Genomic DNA, 18,617 nt, shown 5'->3' on the forward strand with positions numbered 1-18,617 from the left:
TGGGCTGCAGACTCTTCTCGATGGGAGCGTTTTACTCGCTCCCCAGGCCAAGCATAGGCCCCAATGGGGGCTTGCTTCTAGAATCTAGGCCATTCCACTGCGTTTTGTCGCGATGCGCAGGAGCACACTGCGCATCGCGACCCTCTCGGGGACTCAGTGCAATGGGCGACGGCATCCCCATACCGCCGCCCTGAGCACCCCGGTTATGGCGGGACGTTGTTGTCGCCATTGTTGGCACGACGTCTTCGCCCTGGCCGTCTTCTGAGGTCGAGCGCCTCCCTTTCTCTTATGCGCTCGGCCTCCTCTTTGGCGGAGATAACTTCTTCGGCGAAGTCTTCCACCGCTTTCCAGTCCGGGTCGCCGCGCAGCAAGGCTCGCACCAATGCTGGCAGCGTGATGTCAGGTCCGATTGCGGCCGTCAGGGCCGCGCGTTGTCCAATCCAGGAGGGACAGGCCATCACGGTGTGATCGGCCGTATCCCTGTCCGCGTCACAATGATGACAGCGTGTATTCTCCTCCCTTCCGACGATCTCGCACAGGTACCGACCGAAGCACCCATGCCCGGTCAGCACCTGCGTGAGGCGGAACGAGAGTGCTCCTGTCTTCCTGTCGAGCCATTCCTTGAGTACCGGGCGGATCGCCAGCACGTGGGAGAGCCATGCTTCGGCACGAATGGGCCGGCTCGACCGGAGAAGTACCACGTTCTCACAGAAAACCGGCGTGAAACAGCGCTTGCGCTGTGTTTCGCCGAGTGAGTGAGTTTACCGGAGGCCCAATCCCCTACCCTATTCCCTTTCCTACCCTCCCCTATTCCCTTCCCTTCCCATCCCTACCCTCCCCTATTACCCTATTCCCTCTTCAAAGGCCGGCAACGCACCTGCAGCTCTTCTGATGCTGCGAGTGTCCATGGGCGACGGAAGTTGCTTTCCATCAGGTGACCCGTTTGCTCGTTTGCCCCCTTATTTCATAAAAAAAAAAAACCAAGTCTACGCTGACTTGCGGGTTCTCTAGCCGCTCTCTCCACATTTCAATAGCCGTCTCTCTAGCGTCATTCCTCCACCGACGTACGACGTCTGGTGGGGGGTTGCTGCCCCCCGCGCGGGCTTCTGCGCAACGCCAGAAAACGTCGGCGAATGCTCGCGCGTCTAAATCCCAAGGGATGGCTCCCGCGAGCAGGCATGCCGCATCTTTAGATATTGTGCGGTAGCCACGGACGGCTCGGGTAGTCATCATCCTTTGTAGCCATCGGCTATCTAGGACGAGACCCAGATACGTCATAGATGGTGTGACGTTAATCTGGGTCCCACCGACTATAATCGCCAATCCGGGGAATAGCCCAATAGCAGACCTACATTGTTATGTAATATTATGTTATTACTAATTACGATAATATTATATGAAGTGTCAAAAAATAATTCATTGCCTATGATCATCAACCAATAAATTTTTAAACACTCTATCCGCCGTACTCAGAGACATTTAACTGTGATTAACCTTCAATTTAATGAAGAGTTTGACAGATAATGTATGGAGCTTATGTCAAAATTTTGAATGAATTACATTTAACTAATTAATGTTCCACTCTGAGTCCGGCAGTTAATCTTTCAAATTTTGATTGTCCTAAATACAATTTTCCCCTTTATTTCAGGAGCTAGCGGTGAGGTGCTTCAAGAAGTTTCTGGAATACAACTACGGCGCCGCGTGGCAACATCTGCGGCGGTTGTGCAACAACCAGAGCTCGCTCGAGCCCCCGACCGTGTCCGACGAGTCTGACATACAGCTGGTGACCGTGTACGGCACGCCTTACGAGACCGCCGACACGGACTTCGACAGCAACATACGACTGATCTTCGACATCAAATAGACTTAAGCTGTCCGCGTCCTAGCTGTCGAGTGACGACATGGACAGGACAGATGAAGGTATTGTTGATAGGCTGTAAACAGCCCGAGTTCAATGAACTTCATTCGTTTTGGCTTTAAAAATCAGAGCTATTTAGCCTGTTGATCGAATGGACTCTTCGATGTTTTTGAATGTTAAAATACGTAGCGGCCTCGTGCTTTAGAGATAAGCAACTGAAAACTCATTGCGAATTTAATGTAGTGAAGAATCTCGAATATTATGTGTAAATTATAATATATATCTGTCATATTTCGATGACGATGTAGCTTATTTTTTTAACCTCCGTTTCATTCCAGTGTTAAATTATTGTTTCCAGTGTTTTATTCGTCGTAAGGAGTATCAAAACACTGGAATGAAACATTTCTCTTTAGGATAGAAACATTGGATCAGTTTTGAATGTGTAAATAAAACCCAAGACAGGCAGTAGGTACTTATTTTATTTTTATTGTTTTATAAAAACATTAATAGTCACTAAAAACAAATATACCCATCGGCCATCACTTATATGAGTCGCACTCGCGAAACTTACGCACTTAGCTCACTGATTGCCACAAAAAAGATAGAACGAGATGCAACATAACGCCGCATTGCCATTCTTGAAGATCTGTCACCCGCTTCGTGCGGCGTCAGTGACCTAAGCGCAGTGGCAATAGCATCAGAAAACCGATATGGCAAATATGCACTTCAATTGGGCGATCCTGGGTGCTATCCGAGGCTAAATAAGATCATAATAGTTCACTCGTTAAATCTTATATTCACGTATAAATTTATGATAAATTGAGACTTATGTATTAACTTGACTGTGTTGTTATTGTAAAAAATCTATTGGTGCCATGAATTCTAGTCCATTATTTGTAGTAATTGTTTATGTTGTACCAGAAGATAACAAAATGCAGAAATTATTTTAAAATCCTTACAATACATAAAACGTTACATCTATTAAATGTAGCAAATCTTGTGTCAAACATCTTGATTTAGAAAATAATTATAGGTAATGCTTTTTTAAATCAGAAAGTCTTTATTTTAATTTTAAACGGTGGTTGTACATTGACTATAGTGCTGAACCAGACGGGAATCCTACACGCCTACTACTATATCGATGTAAACAACCTTTATATTAATTATCTAGTTTTGACTTTTTTGCCTAGTATAGCCTATAAGGTACATTCTAAGCTAGTCTTTTTGGTAACTTAATAAAAAAATTAGAACATTGAACAGTCCAAAATATTTCATCTAAATGTAAGCTTTGTATATACTCGCAAAGACTGTTCGGATTTTAATGTTAGCTGTTAAACTAGATTATTAATATAGTAACTAAATTCTTGTTGTCTTGGTGTATTTTATGGAGGCACTTCACTTGGCTATTTGTATTTGCGTATTTGATGTATTCGCCAAACAATCACCATGTGTAGACGGTATATTTGACAAATATTGGCCTTATTTGCCTATTTGACAAATATGACAAATACCAAATACACCCGTACCTTTGTCGGTTTTTGACACACATCAAACGAGTCAAATAGGCAAGTAAAGAAAATCAGGTAAAAGTTTGGTATTTGACGTCCATGTGTGGATGGTCGTATTTGCCTATATTTGCTTGTTTGCGTATTCGTCAATAATGTTGTCAAATACAACAAATAGCCAATAGCAAATACAAATAGCCATGTGAAGTGCCTCCATTATATTATGTAGTTTCGAAAATGACCACTTCAAATTTTAAACCATAGAAACCATAGCCTAAGTGAAAATAAGTGGCTAAAATAAGAAGTAGTCAGTTAAAGGTGAGCGAAGATTGATCCACCGCTCGTATTGTAACGTAGCCGTATTATTAAAATAATATGCCACTTGAAAGACAGCTGTTTAATACTCGTACGAACGTGATCTCATTCATGTATGTTTTAGCAAGTGGCCGAAAAGAAAACTAGACTGGCCTAATTTTTATCGTTGTTTCGCATCCATGCGTAATTTTGTCACCAAAGCGCCAAATGATGTGACTATTGCGTATGCGGTGCGATAGTCTGCGTTCACCTTCATATTGTGATTTTAAATTAATTTATCATTCCAAACATACATTAGCTGATGTCGGGTAGTAAACTACAGTATGAATTAAAAATACACATTATTATAAAAACAACTGCTTATAGTCTGTCAAAAAAGTGAAGTGGCAACATCGTAGTATCGAGTCCCTTTTTTCTTAGATTGATTTGAAAGGGGACACTACGATGTTGCCACTTTTTAATTTCTTCACTTTTTTGACAGACGTCTTATACAATGTATGCACAAAAGTATAAAAGTCTCCCAATGATAGTTATTATTTGCTTACATAAGTTTATTATAGTAGGTGCAGATGTAATATGTATTTTAAAGTACTACATCTTAAGTCTTATTTTTTGGTGTTTATATAAATTTATTTTAACTTCTCAAAATTAATACATGGTCTGAATTTTGTGACTTCAATGATGCTATACGTACTACTGGTGAATAATTTACACGATTAAATATAAGTGTATCTGTATAAATACTTTGTAAATAAATTATTATTTAAATGATTTTGGAATGAATGTTGATATTTTAATTTATTTTATTTAATAAATATTTTTACAAATGTAGGTATATAATTGCACTAGCTACAATGAACATTTATTGCTGTATAGTTCAACCCACTGCGTCCATTCAGTAGTATAATACGCAAAACAAAAACAATGTTCCATTAAACAAGAAAAACAATAGTAACAATGTACTCAGTCCTATCCAGCATTAAGGCCGTTTTTAAAGGTACTCATAATAATTCATGCAAGCCCTTTTCTCAGATTAATTTAAAGAATAATAATTAACATAAGAAAACCTAAGTATTCAAAAACAGTACCTCAACAACAGAAGACAATTAAAAATAAATAAAGTATAATTATATAGTCCGTTCACCAACCACACTGTCTCTGCGAATTCCACAAATATACCTAAGCTATTCACAATCACATTCCTATAATATATGCAAATAATTTACCTATGTGTTTTGTTGCAAAGAAATTTGAACTGTATGTATGTTAATGGCAGCATGGCAGTAGTTTGTGGTACCCCTAAAAGCATAACTTGACTAAAATGCAATAGGTATGTAAACATGCTTATTTCTCAATATAAAAACACAGAATCATGTAAAATAAAAACATGTAACCATACTAATAAATTCTCAATACAGAATTATGAAAGGAAAACAATCTTTTTTAAACTTATAACAACAGAATATAAAGTTTATTCTATGAATTTAAGGATTGGAACACTGAATAACGATTATATTCTTATTATTGTCCATTTAATGTTATGTCTCATAAAAAAGCTTACAATTCAAATTGTAAAAAGGCAGTGGCAAATATTGTTTGTATATATTATGTATTATTTAGAAGCAGTTATGAAAAATTAACTTATTATCTAAGCCTTCGACTTTTGTTTTGTAAATGTTAGCAATGTAAATAATATGTAATATGTATCTGTCATATAATATTTATTGAAATGTGTGAGACTAAAATGTTTACTCATTGATGTGACTTATGTTATTGTTGTGATAAAAGTGCAAAATTCCTGACATTATTTCATTACACACCCATTTTATGTAGCGTTTTTTTTCTATCAGGAAATTTTAATCTAAAGTTAATGGAATCAGGCGCTACTTTGCGGAAATCCATAGCTTAAAATTTAGTTGTTTTGGCCGGTGGCGGCACTTGACGGACGTTGTTCGTAGAGTCTACATCCTGAGAATGCTCCGGTGTTGGGGAGAAACGCGCGTCGAGGTTTTCAACCTGCATGGTGGTAAGGGGCCTTGCACGGATTTGCTAACATTATTGCTTGTGTGGTGGTGGTGTTTGCAGGTTCTTTCATGCGAGTGTACGCATAAGCAGTGTGGGAGGAGGGAGGTGCTGTACACATACCTATGCGTACACTCACTAATTTACTTAAAGGTGGAAGTTTATTTCGCAGAATATTGCTAAAAATAATAACAAACTATTTTTTTTTCTAAAGCTATCTCAAATTATAGGTTATGAAAACATGGTGTATTCAAATGACATGTCAGTTTGTTAATTATAAATCCATAATGACTACCATTCTGCTTATGAATTAAATTCCCTTAATAAGTGCAAAAGTAACAAAATTTACTCATAACATTGCATTGGCTCTTTTAGCCAATTTTGTTTCATTTTAGCAGTGCAGCCACTGCGTTTTGCGTGGACCAAGGCTTGTGTTTAAAATGCAGATATAAAATTAAACGCGATCTATACAGCAAACACTAGACACTCGCATCAGTGATTCAGCAGAGAACAGAGTCATTATAAAACTGCTAATACTTTGGTACGTCACCATTTCACATTACAATACAGTTCAAATTCCCTACACTATATACATCACTTCCACGCCTGCTTGAGCATTTTCCTGGACGCGAAGTATTTGGTGCTGTACGTGGCCACCAGCAGCGCAATTAGCACTATCGTGATAAGGTAGTAGTCAAAATCGTCTTTTAGTAGATCGAACGTCTTAGATGGAGCCACCCGTGTGTAGTAGAGATCTGTAACAATTGCAATTTTTTTGCGTAAATAACGACGAATAACACGAATAAATAGTCTTTAGGGAAATGGTTTCTCACATTTTCTTTCATAATCGGAGATCTTTGTCGAGCCACGTACAAGTTAAGCTAGTAAAAGATGACCAAAATCAGATGTTGTCCCTTTTACATTTAAGTCAATAAAGACTTTGCAACGTTGCAAATTGACGCTATTAATCGTCACGTGATTATTAACATACCTAGTCCAGTAGCGAGCACAAGACTCGTGGACTCTAAGCCAGCGGGCGCGGCGTGTATGGCGGCGAGTCGCTCGAGCGTGCGGTTGTAGTTGACGGCGGCGTCCGCGGGCAGGGGCAGCTCAGGCGTGTACGGCAGCGTCCCCTCCATGCCCTCACCCGCGGGCCCCGCCCCCAAGCGCCGCGCCTCCAGCAACGCCCACGGTAACTCCACGATGCTGCCCGTCGACAGGCCCACTGAAACATGAAATGTATAAAACATTAATAATGGCTGTCGATTTCTATATGAAATGACAAACGATATAACATAAGCAACACTGGAGAAGATTTATAGATTTCTGATAAATGTTGTCAATAAGGGAATTAAACATATCATGCGAACTAATGACTAAAATATCTCACAAAAATATGTGGATTGCTTTCGACTAAAATCTTGATTTTAGTCGAAAGCAATCCACATATTTTTGATACTCTTAAGTATATTTCCTTGGACACGGCTTTAAAAAGTTCTAAAGTATTATATAATAAGATCTACAACTCACGCAACAAATGTGTGTCGGCGATCTGTCGGCGCGTGTGAGTGAGCGCGGCGGTGGTGGGCGTGGCGGGCAGCACGTACGCCGCGCGCCGCACGCTCGCCGCGCGCCACTCCTCCCACGAGCTGAACGGTGCGCCCGGCGAGCTCCACCGCGTGGGGCCCTCGTATAACTCCATCGTAGCTATAATCAATAGTAATTGTTTATAAGGACGTCTGCATTATACACACCACTAGATAAACATACATTAATTAATAATTATTATTATTATAATTATTAGTAGTAGTAAATTAGTAATAGTGGTCATTATTTACGTACAATCTGTTCATAAATAAATACATGCTTTACTATACCGTTGCATTACGTTGCACAAAATTAATTCTGCGTCACTGTGTTACACATAAATAAATAAATGGACGTCATTCTAAAAACAGCCAGCTATGTGTTTGCTATTAACTATTTAGATTTTAGCTATCCTTACTGATAAAATGAATATATTAATGTCAACTATTTATCATATTTTAAAGCAGATATTTCACGTACCGATTTCAACTCGTCGATGTTTGTCGTTGCGGTATAGATACGCTAGGCAGTTGTCAGCGTGCACGGCTAGGGGTAACGCACTCGCCCGCCGGTGCGTCGCGCCCGCCACCACCGCGCCCGTCACGCCGTCTAGCGCCACGCTCACTACCTCTGTAGATAAAAGATGAGTTGTGAAAGTAGAGAAACATGACGTAATGGATGGATGAGACAACAGCCAGTACCAGGCCTGTCTCACTCGTGCGTATAGGTATCTAACTGTAAATACCACCCGCGGGTGGCAAATCATTAGGGACTCACAAGCAAGCGGTGACGCACGCGCAAGATTTTTCGTCGCGTATTTACTGTTTACTGATTACAGAGGAATTTAATTCATGATACTGATTTAACCGCTGTGACAAAATCGTTATAAATCTTATAAAAATGAACAATTAAAAAAGGCCAATGAAATATGTATTTGAATATGGTATTTAAATACAAAAAGTAAATAAAAACTAAGTACTTATACAAACATAGCAAATAAACCAATTTCTTACGAAGAAACACACAAACTACACAGAAATAAACACAAGTTACTATGTTTAAAGTTAAAAAAGTTTCCTGCACTATAATCGAATATATATATTAAGAAATTAAAAAAAAAACCCGCCAAACAACTTTAAAAAGTAATGAAATAATATTTACTGCCTGTAAATTCAAATAATTCCTAACTTGTGTAAAGTAATATTTTAGTCCATAATTATTGTTGTCAAGGTGTGTCAGGGGACCGCTAATGTAGATGTTTGATTTCACATAACATTATAGTTTAAGGATCAGTTCACACTAATTCACAGCAAACCGAATGGAGATAATCAGCGACTGGGCGGTTCTAGGTTGTAGCTTAATTGCCGGTCCCTCGACACACCGTGACAACAATTATAGACTAAAATATTACTTTACACAAGTTAGGAATTATTTGAACTTACAGGCAGTAAATATTATTTCATTACTTTTTAAAGTTGTTTGGCGGGGGTTTTTTTTAAATTTCTTAATTTTATTTCATACTTTTTAAACTGGTTTTGGTTATAGTGCAGAGTAATTCCTATATACATAATCATATTCTCATGATTACTATAATCTATTAATGTCCTTTTCGATGAGGCCGATAATATGAGCCCAAACATGAAACCTCCACTTTGGGTCGATACGAAGCTCGGTTCCTATAGAATCCAGGTGATGCTGCAGCAGCAGCATGTAAATATTTACTGTCTATCTACTTCTTACTGGTTGTCGCTATTAAAATGAGCCCAAACACGAAACCTCTGCTCTAAGTTGGCGAGGAGTTGGATATCCTATTGATTACCAGGTGATGCTGCAGCACCAGGTCAACTTTCCATTAATATGTGTATACTTATATTGTATATTCACAAATGTCACGAACTACAATGAAATATAAAACCCATCAAACGACTGCAAGTTGCTGACGGCCTTTCATGAACCAGATAAACCCTGATTGTCCAGCACTGAGCAGGCTGATGATGATGAATTATAGCTAAGAACACTCTCGATCATGTCAGCTTTCAAACAAAAAAAAGTAGAGCAAAATCGGTCCACCCGTTTGGATGCTACCATGCCACGGACAGATACACACATTTTACAGTAGTTTTTAACCCCCTCTTTTTTGTCGGGGGTTAAAAACTACTGTAAAATATAGGTTGGATTACTAAAATTTTATATTACTATAAAAAGGTTTGTTATTCGTGTCAATAGTAATTAAAAAATATATATTTTGTTTTCTAAAAGGCAAAAACCTTGATTTCGTCAGAAAAGGTTCGAGTTATGCGATAGAAAGAGAGCTGACATGTAGGTGAATATAATTGTAGACACCTAGCGCTGCACAGTCGCAATTTTAAATTTATAATATCGTAGATGAGTCGTTATTTCTTTAAACGGGTTTCGCTAGTGGGAATTCTGTTGGTACTACCAATATATATTCTGTGCCAGTACTATAAATTTATAAAGGGTACTAAACAATCCGCATACATCAGAAGTCTAGACATTATATACAGGTGTAACATAAGTGATAATATTTTAAGGTGTGTATGAGTCCCACGTATAGAGTTGACTGTGAAAGTAGCAGCGCTGAAAGATCAATTTTTTTAGATTTGTATGAGCAAGCTAACAAACGTCATGAATTTTCCCATACAAAATGACGCTGGCACGCTTGCCTATAAAAATCACAAACAATTGCTCTTTCAGCGCTGCCACTTTCACAATAAACCCTAAGGCACACATACACACCCGAAAGTATTATCACTTTGTTTTGTTACACCCTAATCCAAATCGCTATTCTACGTTATCACCACAACAATACGCACCATCAGCACCTCGATCCTTTCTCTGCAGCACTAACAACAGGAGCGCGGGGTTGGTGTATTTGTACAGCACCGAACGGTCCGGCAGCGCGCGGCCCGGCGAGCGCACGTCCGCCGCGCGCGCCGCCACCGCCGCCACTACGCGCGCGCCCGCACCGCCCGGCAGAGAGGACCACGTGCGCACTGCTGTTAGCTCCTGTAGGACAAAAAGGACTATGGCTCCAATAGTCACAAACACAGATAGGCACATCCATCTTATAACAATATTTTGATGTCTTTGGAGGACATAATATATTTTCTCCTAATTACGCTGTATTTGTGCAATTTATATAGTATTTGTAAGGCCGATTAACGTCCTAAAACTAACCTAACGGCCTAAAATAAATTTCAAATTAAACATTATCGGTCTTACCACAAAAGATTAAACATATTCTGTTGAACAGTAATTGTTTTGAGACCATTTTGTACTGAATTTTTCTCTAATCAACTGTCCAACGGGTGATTAAATCTTTTGTAGTAAGATCGTATAATGTATATCTATAAGCTACATCAATGAAAAAAATCTTACTTATTGTTCAGTGAACTATTTTTAGTTTGTAAAATACTACCTTTCCATTATATCTCAGGGCGAAGCCTTCAACTTTGCCGGTCTCCTTCTCAGCAACATACATGTACATATTCTCCACCAATGGTGCAGCGGAATGTGGTATAACCTGAAAATAATACGACTTTTGAGTATGATAGAACAGAAAAGAGGACAGTCAGTAATCTAAACTCATCTTTGCCAATTTTAAAAAAATAATAATATTAAACAAATTAAGAAATAAAAACAAATCGATTCATTGGGCCTGTAACAACACAACTGCTACACGACTTTGAAAAATAATATGTGGCGCTAACAAGTATATTGCTATAGATTTTAATCGCACCAACCTTGCAACTAATTTCTATGTGTCTTCATTGAACCATTTTTAAATATTTGTAGTTGTGTGTCGTTGAGACATAGCTTCATTCCTCAAGCGACTACAACACACAACTATACCTGCACAGCGTCATCCTCATCCAGCAGCAGCAGCGCGCGCAGTCCTGTCGCGAGCGGTGCGGGCGCGAGCGTCGCCTGCCGCAGGCGCGCGCTCGCGGCGTACCGCCCCTCCTCCACCAGCGAGCCCGTCAGCGGGTCGAGGGTTACTATATAACCGTTGCCTGTGTCCTGCAGTCAAAATGAGGCTCAATATAAGTTGTAACGTGACGAGTCTATGTATTGGGATGTCATTTTAAACGACCCGTTCGAAACGAAGCGAAAAGACAGACTTGCCGCCCGCGGTGATGGGCTGCCAGATCTTAATAATAATAATATCTATGGACGCTTCACACCACGTCAGTCTGGCCCCGTGCTAAGTACCTAAAGGACTTGTGTTACAGGTACCAGACAACGGAAATATATTTAATACTTTTATACTATACATATATTTAAGATTTTTATTTATCATGCAAATATTTAATAAACATCCAGACCCAGGAAAAATGAAAACTTTTTTTGTTCCTTCGGCGGGATTCGAATCCGTGACCCCCGGCTTGAGCTACCAACGCGCTCACCACTTGCCACAGAGGTCGTCAATCAAATCTTAATTTAATGCTTTCTTTTTCCTCTGACGTTGCAACTGACTATGGGCATTATCCAAGCAAAGTTTCTCTTTATTATCATTAAAGATGTCTGCAATGGTATTTTCTGTTCACTAAACTAAATCGATTTACATAGATTAAAGACATACTTAACCCCGGCAAAAGAAAAATGTACGAGTTCAACAAACAAATATACAGGGTGTAACAAAACTAAGTGATAATACTTGGGCGTGTATGGGAAGCGCTGAAGATCAATTTTTTTTAATGATTTGTATGGGCAAGTGTCCGAGTGTAAAGAATTTTCCCATACCAAAGTAAAAAAAAGTTACTCTTTCAGTGCTCTTACTTTCACAGCGAACTCTATATACATACATCCTCTAAAGTATTATCACTTGTTTTATTACACATTGTATAATAAACCTGCTTAAATACGTACGCGGTAAGCGCAGTACGCGGAGTACATGTAACTTATGTACTCCGCGTTCCATTAAGCATTAAAAACGATCGAAATGTCTCCTATTTTGAGCATTTTACGAACGCGCCCCTAGTAAGTTACACAGCTCACCACATGTTTCCCAATGACGGACACGACGGCGTCAGCGGGCGGGTGTCGCGCCGCGCGCCGCGTGAACACCAGCGCCGCCGCAGAGTTCAGCTCCGCCTCGTACCGCTCCCACAGTATACGACCCGAGAGGTTGTCCATGCCGAATATCTGGATATAAAATTAATTATGTGTAGTAGTACTATATCTTATTAATTGCTATAAAAATATATTGAGGTAACGACTGCTCTTTAGCGATGGTAAATGTATGGCTTTGTTTGTATGAAACACAGCATTTTTAAGGGAGAATACAATAATCAAATTGTAATCACTTAATCATTATTAAGTGATTACAATTTGGTCATTTACATAACAAAGTCAGGGCAAAACAAATGGTGTGATTAGTTTTTTAAATGTTTTAAAAACAACGCATCACATTCGACTTTTCTGTCAGCTCCCTCTTTAATTCCTTTATTCTGCTTAGCATACAGAAAGCTATGCATGCTATGTCTGACATAATATCTTTCAAAAACCTGTGTAATCATTATACGAGGATTTTCAATGAGATCCTACGTACCTTTCCAGCCTGAGTGACGAGCATGATGACCTTGTGCAGGTTGAAGTAGTCGCGGACCAGCTCCGCGGAGTCCTCGGCACTGTCGAGCCCACTCGCCAGCTTCGTCAGCTGCTGGTACTGCGTGTACAGGCGGCGAGTGAACGCGGACCACACGGAACCTGGATGTTCCAAATTTAAAAATACAGTTTTTATGGTTTAGAACCTTTAATGGTTTAGTAAGCTTCAAAACGCCCTGTTCTGAAGCTCTAAAGTCGAAACAGTAAGGGCCTGGACACAAAAACACGACACGACGTCGTGTCGTGGGAATCTACGATGCGCGTCATAAAAAACTACGACACGACATCGTACGACGTCGCGTCGCAGAAATTCAACATTGGATTTCTACGTGAGTTTCTTCTCACTTCTTAGATTCCCACGGCACGACGTCGCCTCGTGAAACGACGTCGCCACCGTGACACGGTGCCGTGAACAGTGTGCCGCCCCGGGCCCCTATTCAGTTTGATTGAAATCTGGCAATATTTGCATTACTTGACTTTGATAGGTATTTTATTATGCCTCGTTTAAGTTTGAAACGCAATTTTTGTTAAGAAGTTTCACCCTAAATACGGGCGGCGGGCGCGCGGTGCACCTTTCGCGGCACGGCGGCGGAGTCGTGTCGTGCCACGGTGACGGTGCTGCCCCGTGTTTGATGGGAACGCGCTGTATGCTAGCCAGTACCATCTGACGTCTAGCTGTACTGGGCAACAGTCAACAAACGAGAAGCGTTGACAAATTATAGCGCGGTTATTTTTCGAATCCGATTCGATCAGACTTGGTGGATTTTTTTTATTCTGTTATACACAAAATATAAATACTACTGAAGTCAGCTTAGTGTGAGGGAGTAGAGCTCCGTAAGTCGGAACAGTATTAACAGACACTCCAAAATTTCACCATACAAGTGTACAAGTGAAAAGAAAGTAAGCTATTCTACACAATTATAAGGTTGCACTTAGGGATTGTTAGTGTATTCTACAAATTTAAAACTGGTGATATCAAACTTAAGAAGGGTTGTCAAACACACACTGTCTAATATTTTGTATACTTTATCAACACTCATTACAACATACAAACCAAACTATGTACAGAATTCTACCCTCTTTACTTACTAGTCTCCTTCGCAGCTAGAAACAAATAAAAGACTTGTAAAATATTTACTTGCAATAGATAAGTTTATAATCTACTTAAACATTTTACTTTACTAGCATAGGGATGGCGAACCAACGGCACATACATTTTTGAGCACACAACTGATTATAAAATTATTATGATTGTTCTACAAAAGCGCCAAGTTAGGCTTAGGGCATGATATTTTTTAAGACGCGATAGGGTTACAAAGAAAAATATTATATTTTGATGGCACGTCTATGACATCCTATATAATTCTTCAGATAAGTAGCATGTTGATGTAAGGTTTGCCATACCTTCCTTGTGCTAATTAGTAAATAGCCCTTACCTTCCTTTCCAAATTCAGTCTCCAGTTCGGCGTCTGTGTCGGAGACGGGGAGGTCCACGAACTCCACCGCTACCACGTTAGCGAGCGCCTCCTGTCGGGACCACAGCGTGCGACCTGAAAGACAAAATTACTTATGTATATACTGGATGACGCCCGCAACTCCGTTTCGTCTACATTCGATTATCAAGCGGGAACCGTACATTTTTCCGTAATGAAAAGTATCCTATGTCCTTTCCCAGGACTCAAAGTATGTCTAAGCCAAATTTAAACAAAATCGGTTCAGTGATTTGGGCGTGAAGAGATAACAGACAGACAGATTTTATTAAGATAATTTTAATATAAGAATTGATCACACTTGTGTTATAAGGGAGAAAGTATGTGTGTTTCACAGAAAAAGTACTGACATTGGCAACTCACTGAGTCGGCCATTGTAAAAAAGAAGATGATGACATATTTCCTTCTTACCAGCCTGCTGCATCAGATGCACGGCGTCATCAGCTGCACCAACCAGCAGTCTGCACACGTGCTGCTCTCGGCCGCTCTTAGAGCACATGCCCGCCAGCAGATCAGGCTCCGGAATATTGACCTTCTCTGTACTGCTTATTTCCGGTATCACTTTACCCGTCTCAATGCTATGAGCGCGCAGGGAGAAAGCCTGGAAATATTTTGTTGAGCTTGTAATATTGCTTTTTATTGAGTTTTATATTTGACAGTCAGAGAATAATAAACACGGTAAATAGCTTTCTGGGAATGAATCTAAAAACAAACAGTTACTTTTTTAACATTGTATGGACATGTTTAGACATTGGGGCATTACCCTTAGAAACATATTATTATGTCCAAAGTAACTCCTTTAGTGTTGATACTTTAGTGGAGTCTAAGGAACACATACAAACCCAAAAAAATATATTTTTTTCTTCTCTTCTACTTCATAAAAAGAGCCACGGAGGTGTCAACCGAACACATAAAAGATTATAACATAAAAATGGCTATAAAAGACAGGAATGATAGTCTGAAGCCACATGGTGGGTAGATTCGACACAGAATGATATCTCTTTAACACCCTAGAAACTCCACCCAGCTTGAGTGACCCCTCTCCACCAAGCCAATGTCACAACATCTAAAGGCAAAGGGTGGAGCAGCATAAAATCTAAGGAAATCGGAAAATGTCGGATCTACTGGCCGCCACACCGACTGGGACCTCACTGTTCAAAACATTAATAATTATTATTATGTAATTTATAAAACAATAAATATATATTTATTTATTATATGTATAATATATTATAGTCTATTCTATTAAGTATATATAATTATATTACTTATATATAAATTAAAAAAAAGTGTCCATGGCGACCACATGACCACAATTAATTAAAATTCATAATATTATTTCAATTATCCTTGGTGCGAGAAATCTAGATAATAAAATAACAAAAAAGGATATGGGCGAACAGTCCATAGACGGCCCCAATTTTATAATAAAAAAAAACCCAAAAATATTATGACCTTGTTACACACACAAATGAAAAAAATACAAGTACCCACCTTATTCTCTTCATTCCAAATCTGTAGCAGCATTGGTCCCTCAACTCCATCTACTACGCCCGCACTGACTGTAGAGTCACTCACTTCTACACTCAGAGGTTCAAACTTGTTGTTCCTCAGTAGAATTATCTTCTTATTGTCAACAATGAAGCCTGGGATGGAGCTACCGTCTAGTTCTCGGAGCTCACCTCCTACACCGTTGTTGAGGTTGATAAAGTCTGATAGTGGCTTGCTGAGAATCTGCACAGCTTTGGATGTGACATCCAGTGATAGTAGGAGCTGACTTCCAGCGCTGCCTGATACACATGAGTAGTAGGGTGCGGTTAAAACACATCTGAAATAGAAATTACTTTTTCAAATCATGTAACAAATGTCAAGACATCAGCTTTCCAAGTTTTTCTAATATTACATATTATTATAGCAAGACAGTGACAAAACATACAAATAGTGTTAAATTAGAAACTGATTAAAGATTGTAAATATATGTACTTACTTTAAATTATTGTTGGAGTGACAAAATCATTATGAATAATAATGATTTTGTCACTCAACATAATTCACAACAACACAATAATTGTTTCAGCTATTTTAATATTTGATAATCTTCATTGCTATAATATGTAAACCTTGTGACTTTATTTTTTTTTACCTACAGGTTTAGAATAAAAGTATGTAGTTCAAAACATACCCTTCATTAGTCCATTGAGCGGGGAGTTTTGATGTGGATCCTCTGTTGGATCCGGAGACCAAATTATACATGGATACTTCCAAGTGAGAGCCGAAGAATGGCAGCAGGTTTACCAGCATGCCGTTCTGTACCCACCACTCTGCATATTCCGCTCTATAATCATCTTGCAGTGTCAAGGACCACTCCCAAAGTAGAATTCCTGTAAAAAAAAACGCATTTGTGCCTTCATACAATATTGCAGGTAACACTCAAGGGATCCCCAAAGATTTTTTTTTAACAAATAAAGATGGAATGCTCAGTCAGACAGATGGTGGCAAGCAAGCAATATAAAAGATTGCTTTTAATATAAAATCCCAGTACAAAAAGATTAAATTCTTTAGATAAATGTAAAAAACACTATCAAATAACATAACCTGACTAACTCTTTGTAGTTAAATTGTATCTTCCTGCTTAGTGCTCATGTAAGTTCAATGCCCTTATTTTAAACAACATTGTCCTAGATGTAAAATTTTGATAAAGTAAAAAAATACATTTTTTACACATTCCACTTTAAGAACTTTAATTACCCAGCTGTAAAAAACAAAATATTTTGCCAGTAGTAGATTTGCCAGAATAAACTTTCAAAGACCTAATTAGTTTCAGCCTGTAATTGCATATAGTGTAACACATACCTGTGTTAGTGTCCCAGCCCCTCACAAGGTACGGATTAGAGCCGGTCACGGAAGTGACTTTGTCAGCCACATGCAGCAGCTGGATGTTGCCGCTGGAGGCCGTCTCAAACACATGCCTCCACACCACCTGACCTGAAATTAAAATATTTCTTCTTAGAACACATTTTGTAGCCAGGACCAGTTTTAGCCTGCAGTACCAGCACACTGGGCGAGATTTCTTCGGCGCCCAGGGTGCTGGTAGTGCTGAAAAAATTTGGCACCCCCTTTATATGCCTCAGCGCCCCTTTTTATCTGGCGCCCTGGGCGGTCGCCCAGCATCACCCCCCCTAACGCCGATACTGTTTGTAGCATTATTTGCATAATTTCATATAGCAAAAATATATTTCCAAAGCTATTAGCTTGTAATGGTTTCTGCTTCATATGTAAAACGAATTTTAGTATAGTACTTTTATGTTAATTAAATTTTGACATATCACTTATGTGATGACTTGATGAGCAAGTAGAATTCTTGTGACTGTTGAATGTCAATGTTTTTAACTGTAAATGTACCAAAACACAAAGTAACATACTCGTATAAAATAAACGTATTATGAATATGATAAGAATATATATACAGTGTTAAATATTATGTAAATAAAATATGACAGACCCGTCTTCATGTTCAAGGCGGCTAGAACATTCTCCTCAGTCGCCACAATTATCTTCTTAGCCGTTGAGACTGTATCGAATTGGGCGAATTTTATCCGGCCGATGTAGGTTTGCCGCCTGCAAACGATGTTCATTAATTAAACATTGAACTAGGGCCCTGCGAAGTCGTACAACTGGCATAACCTAATCGCATAATTACCAATCGAACTTCCCGATTTGATCCTCGTAAATGCACATGGACAGGTTAATTAAGCTGAAAAACACTATAAACCAATTCATACTGTTTATAAACTTGAGTAAACCCAGAAAATTGGGTTTAAATTTATTTGACAGCACCCCCATTGCTAATGAATGACTGAAATAGTGTAGTGATGTGCCAATGCAATCGTAAAGTCGACCAAGTCGACGCGACGCGCGACGTAACGACTGCAAAACAAAACGTTAAAATAAAAATATATCGTCATTCGTCAATATCGATTTTTAACGGACTTCAAAAAAAGGAGGTTATCAATTCGACGCGGATGTATGTAATATTTGCAGAACTGTCCAGTTTTCATATATTATGTTAGTATACATCAGCGTCTGAACAAATGTGCCAAATTTCAAAAGTGTATGTATGTATCATGTATTATGTATCTATCTTATATATTTAAATGAGCAATTCTTGTATATATAATATATATATAATTGGAATCTCGGAATCGGCTCCAA

The 18,617-nt window shown here is 39.1% G+C and overlaps 2 protein-coding genes across 4 annotated transcripts in view; one reads left to right on the top strand and one right to left on the bottom strand.

The window, feature by feature from the left end:
- The window catches only part of LOC121740232 (TELO2-interacting protein 1 homolog), a 34,842-nt gene extending 31,199 nt beyond the window's left edge, over positions 1-3,643 (top strand). Inside the window, exon 17 of one of the 2 annotated variants that reach the window (XR_006037618.1) lies at positions 1,649-1,760. Coding sequence is in view for 1 of the 2 variants with exons in the window: in XM_042132868.1 (XP_041988802.1) it covers positions 1,649-1,864 (216 nt within the window). In the remaining variant the exon portion in view is untranslated. Of the gene's footprint in view, positions 1-1,648 lie in introns of both variants that reach the window. The other variant, XM_042132868.1, reaches the window with a different exon arrangement.
- A 2,231-nt stretch (positions 3,644-5,874) lies between these two features.
- On the bottom strand, positions 5,875-18,288 carry LOC121740233 (ER membrane protein complex subunit 1). 2 transcript variants are annotated; one of them, XM_042132869.1, is made up of 17 exons: positions 18,106-18,288; positions 17,908-18,023; positions 17,259-17,390; positions 16,588-16,786; positions 15,900-16,233; positions 14,817-15,006; positions 14,352-14,465; positions 14,005-14,019; positions 12,860-13,017; positions 12,307-12,453; positions 11,161-11,328; positions 10,727-10,831; positions 10,122-10,314; positions 7,768-7,917; positions 7,231-7,407; positions 6,692-6,925; positions 5,875-6,455 (listed from the first exon to the last, which is right to left on the bottom strand). In XM_042132869.1, exons 1-17 carry the CDS (start codon positions 18,246-18,248, stop codon positions 6,295-6,297), a joined length of 2,736 nt encoding a protein of 911 aa, XP_041988803.1. In that variant the 5' UTR covers positions 18,249-18,288; the 3' UTR covers positions 5,875-6,294. The 2 variants fall into 2 exon arrangements, with proteins under 2 accessions (XP_041988803.1, XP_041988804.1); XM_042132870.1 differs by lacking the exon at positions 14,005-14,019.
- Positions 18,289-18,617: the final 329 nt, after the last annotated feature.

This window comes from Aricia agestis, chromosome 3 (genome assembly GCF_905147365.1).
Source record: "Aricia agestis chromosome 3, ilAriAges1.1, whole genome shotgun sequence".
NCBI classification, from domain to species: Eukaryota; Metazoa; Arthropoda; class Insecta; order Lepidoptera; family Lycaenidae; genus Aricia; species Aricia agestis.

What these genes read in the sequence shown, in the direction of transcription:
- LOC121740233 (XM_042132869.1), bottom strand. Translation starts at nt 18,248, where the DNA reads ATGGGGGTGCTGTCAAATAAATTTAAACCCAATTTTCTGGGTTTACTC. An exon ending in CAAATCGGGAAGTTCGATTG is followed by an intron (nt 18,024 to 18,105) that starts GTAATTATGCGA and finishes CATCGTTTGCAG; the next exon opens with GCGGCAAACCTACATCGGCC. An exon ending in CCCTGAGATATAATGGAAAG is followed by an intron (nt 10,315 to 10,726) that starts GTAGTATTTTAC and finishes TTTGTCCTACAG; the next exon opens with GAGCTAACAGCAGTGCGCAC.